We start from the raw sequence: 2,422 nt of genomic DNA on the forward strand, positions 1-2,422 counted from the left end.
GTTTCTTTGCGGTATTAGGAATAGATGTGAATTACTCAACTATCCACCGAATGGCTCTGAATATTGAATCAGTCCTTGGAGACAAGGCTCAATTCCTCACCAAGGAGGAGACAGGAGTAATGAACAACATGGCAGCACTTGTTCTGATTGACGGTATTGCTATTGTTGATGAAGAGAAAGCAAAGAAACTGACTCTCTTCTTGCTGAAGCGTATTCTTCCTTTTGGTTCTGTTGTCAGGAACGATATCTACATTCCTATGGATCCTACGACGAAAATGAGTTTGGGGTAGGATGGATGTGTTGATGTTTAATGAAATGAATCTAACAAGTTGGGTAGAATTGCTATTCTTGAGATGAAAAGTGCAGAGGAAGCTCAGAAGCTGATAAAGGGATTAGATAATACTCCGATGGATAAATCACATACGTTTCATCTATATAAATATGCTGACATTGTTGCCTGTTTGGAAGATCAGGATGAAACTGCCCTTCCATCCAAAGAGTCGTATCCTCCCCTTGTTAAGGCGTCTACGGTAATGTGGGACTTGAGATTGCTAGTGATTCTTAGGGAGGGCTTACACAACTGGATGAAGGATTCTCAGCAGCGTGATCAGTTCTTAGTTCGTCATCAGAACAGAACAGAGATCTTCTGGAGTGACGTTCCAGAACCTGTCTGTGTGAACAACGGTGAAAAGGATGAAATCTCGGCTTCTTTGGATACTGTTCGATGGACTCCATTGGGAAGCTATCTGGTTTCGTTCCATGCAAAGGGTGTGATTCTGCGTGGTGGAGATAACTTCGTTCAGTGTGCTCGTTTCCCTCATACTGGTGTACGTGAGATGGATTTCAGTTCCCAGGAGCGTTATGCAGTATCATGGAACGGACAGATGGGAGTAACAAATCGTGAGGCTGTATGTGTGTGGGAGGTTCCTTCAGGTCAACTATTGCGTAAGTTCCCTTGTACAGAACCTGTATGGCCATCCTTCGCTTTCTCTGCAGATGAGCAGTTCCTAGCTTCCAAAGGATCGAATGGTATTGGAATGTGAGTGTGGAGATGTGTGTTGAGGGATAGTTTTGCCCTGCCATCTATGCAGATGGTACCAAAGTCGTGTTTCGGTGTTTCGAATATAAAGGAATTCAAATGGTCACCCAGAGACTCAATTCTGGCTTATGTGATTCCAGAGATCAGTGGAAAGCCGGCTACAGTAGTGCTGTTGGATGTTTTGACAGATCGGCGTGTACAGAGTGTATCCTTCACCAATGTGAATGATGTGAGTGTCAGAATAGAGAATGATTCTTAGATCTCCATTCACTGGTCACCCAATGGTGACTTCCTGGCTGTGAAGGCGGTGCGTTATCCAAAGAAGAAGAGTAAGACACTCACTTATCAGATCAGCATTGTTCGTTTGTGTGAGAAGAATGCTCCTGTGGAGGTAATGGAAGAGAATTAGAATGAACTGTAGACCTTGCCTGTTGCTGATGCAATCAATCAGTTCGCATGGGAACCTCTGAATACTCGATTTGCTGTTCTCACAACAGACAAGGTAGGAAGTCGTAATGTGAGTTTCTACAGCGTGTTCACCACCAAAGGAGGTGAGACTCTGAATGAAGTGTCATTACTCTGTGATCTCTATGATTGCTTGTGATCTCTAGATACTGTTACTAATAAGCCCTGTAATAATATCTATTGGTGTCCCATGGGTAATTATATCCTATTCGCGGGAATTGGGGTATATTATCATTGTTCTCTGTCATGTCTAGAGTGCTCTGAAAGGTCGTCTTGAGTTCTGGGATGTCTCAGGTCAAGCATCACTCAACGTCCAGGAACATTTCACGTGAGACAGAGAGAAGAGAATGATTTGTAGGTGTACAGGTGTTGAATGGTCTCCCAATGGTCATTTCTGTGTATCATCTTCCTGTTACAATGAGAATACTAAGCAGGATGTGACAATAAGAAGCATGTCTTATTTCTAGTATGAGAATGGATACGATATATGGGATAACCGCGGGGAAAAGATCTTCCAGCAACGTTATCCTCGTTTCTCGAGTTTCCAGTTCCGTCCATGGCCTATGGTGTGTCTGACGGATTCAATCAAAAGGGTGAGTGAAGAGAGAAAGACTGAGTTTTAGGAAGTGAAGAAGGATATGTATGACCTGAGCGAGAAGTATCGTAAGATGAACGAACAGTTAGAGATGCTAAAGCACATTGGTGAGATTCGCAAGAAGCTCGACTTTATTGATACGTTCAGAGCGAAGCGAGAAGCGATGTTGAAGAAGAAGAAGGAGATTGATCAAGAGCGTGCCAAGTTGTATACCGTGGATCGGGAGATGGCTGTAGAGTAGGAATGAAACAGAGAAACGATGTTTAGAGTGAGTTATGTGGAAGGAGAAGTGATTGAGGAAAGTGAAACGATCGTTTAATTGG

The 2,422-nt window shown here is 43.3% G+C and overlaps 1 protein-coding gene across 1 annotated transcript; it reads left to right on the forward strand.

Annotated features, from left to right (window-relative positions):
- Positions 1 to 50: 50 nt before the first annotated feature.
- JH06_5288 (eukaryotic translation initiation factor 3 subunit) lies at positions 51 to 2,418 on the forward strand (the record flags this gene model as incomplete). The annotated part of the gene is made up of 12 exons (XM_014669327.1): positions 51 to 286; positions 338 to 535; positions 566 to 1,039; positions 1,070 to 1,268; positions 1,299 to 1,430; positions 1,461 to 1,620; positions 1,651 to 1,727; positions 1,759 to 1,832; positions 1,863 to 1,941; positions 1,972 to 2,097; positions 2,128 to 2,336; positions 2,367 to 2,418. 12 exons carry the CDS (start codon positions 51 to 53, stop codon positions 2,416 to 2,418), a joined length of 2,016 nt encoding a protein of 671 aa, XP_014524813.1.
- Between the last annotated feature and the right edge of the window lie 4 nt (positions 2,419 to 2,422).

The sequence above is a fragment of the Blastocystis sp. subtype 4 genome (genome assembly GCF_000743755.1).
Source record: "Blastocystis sp. subtype 4 strain WR1 chromosome Unknown seqid_0670, whole genome shotgun sequence".
NCBI lineage: Eukaryota > Bigyra > Opalinata > Blastocystidae > Blastocystis > Blastocystis sp. subtype 4.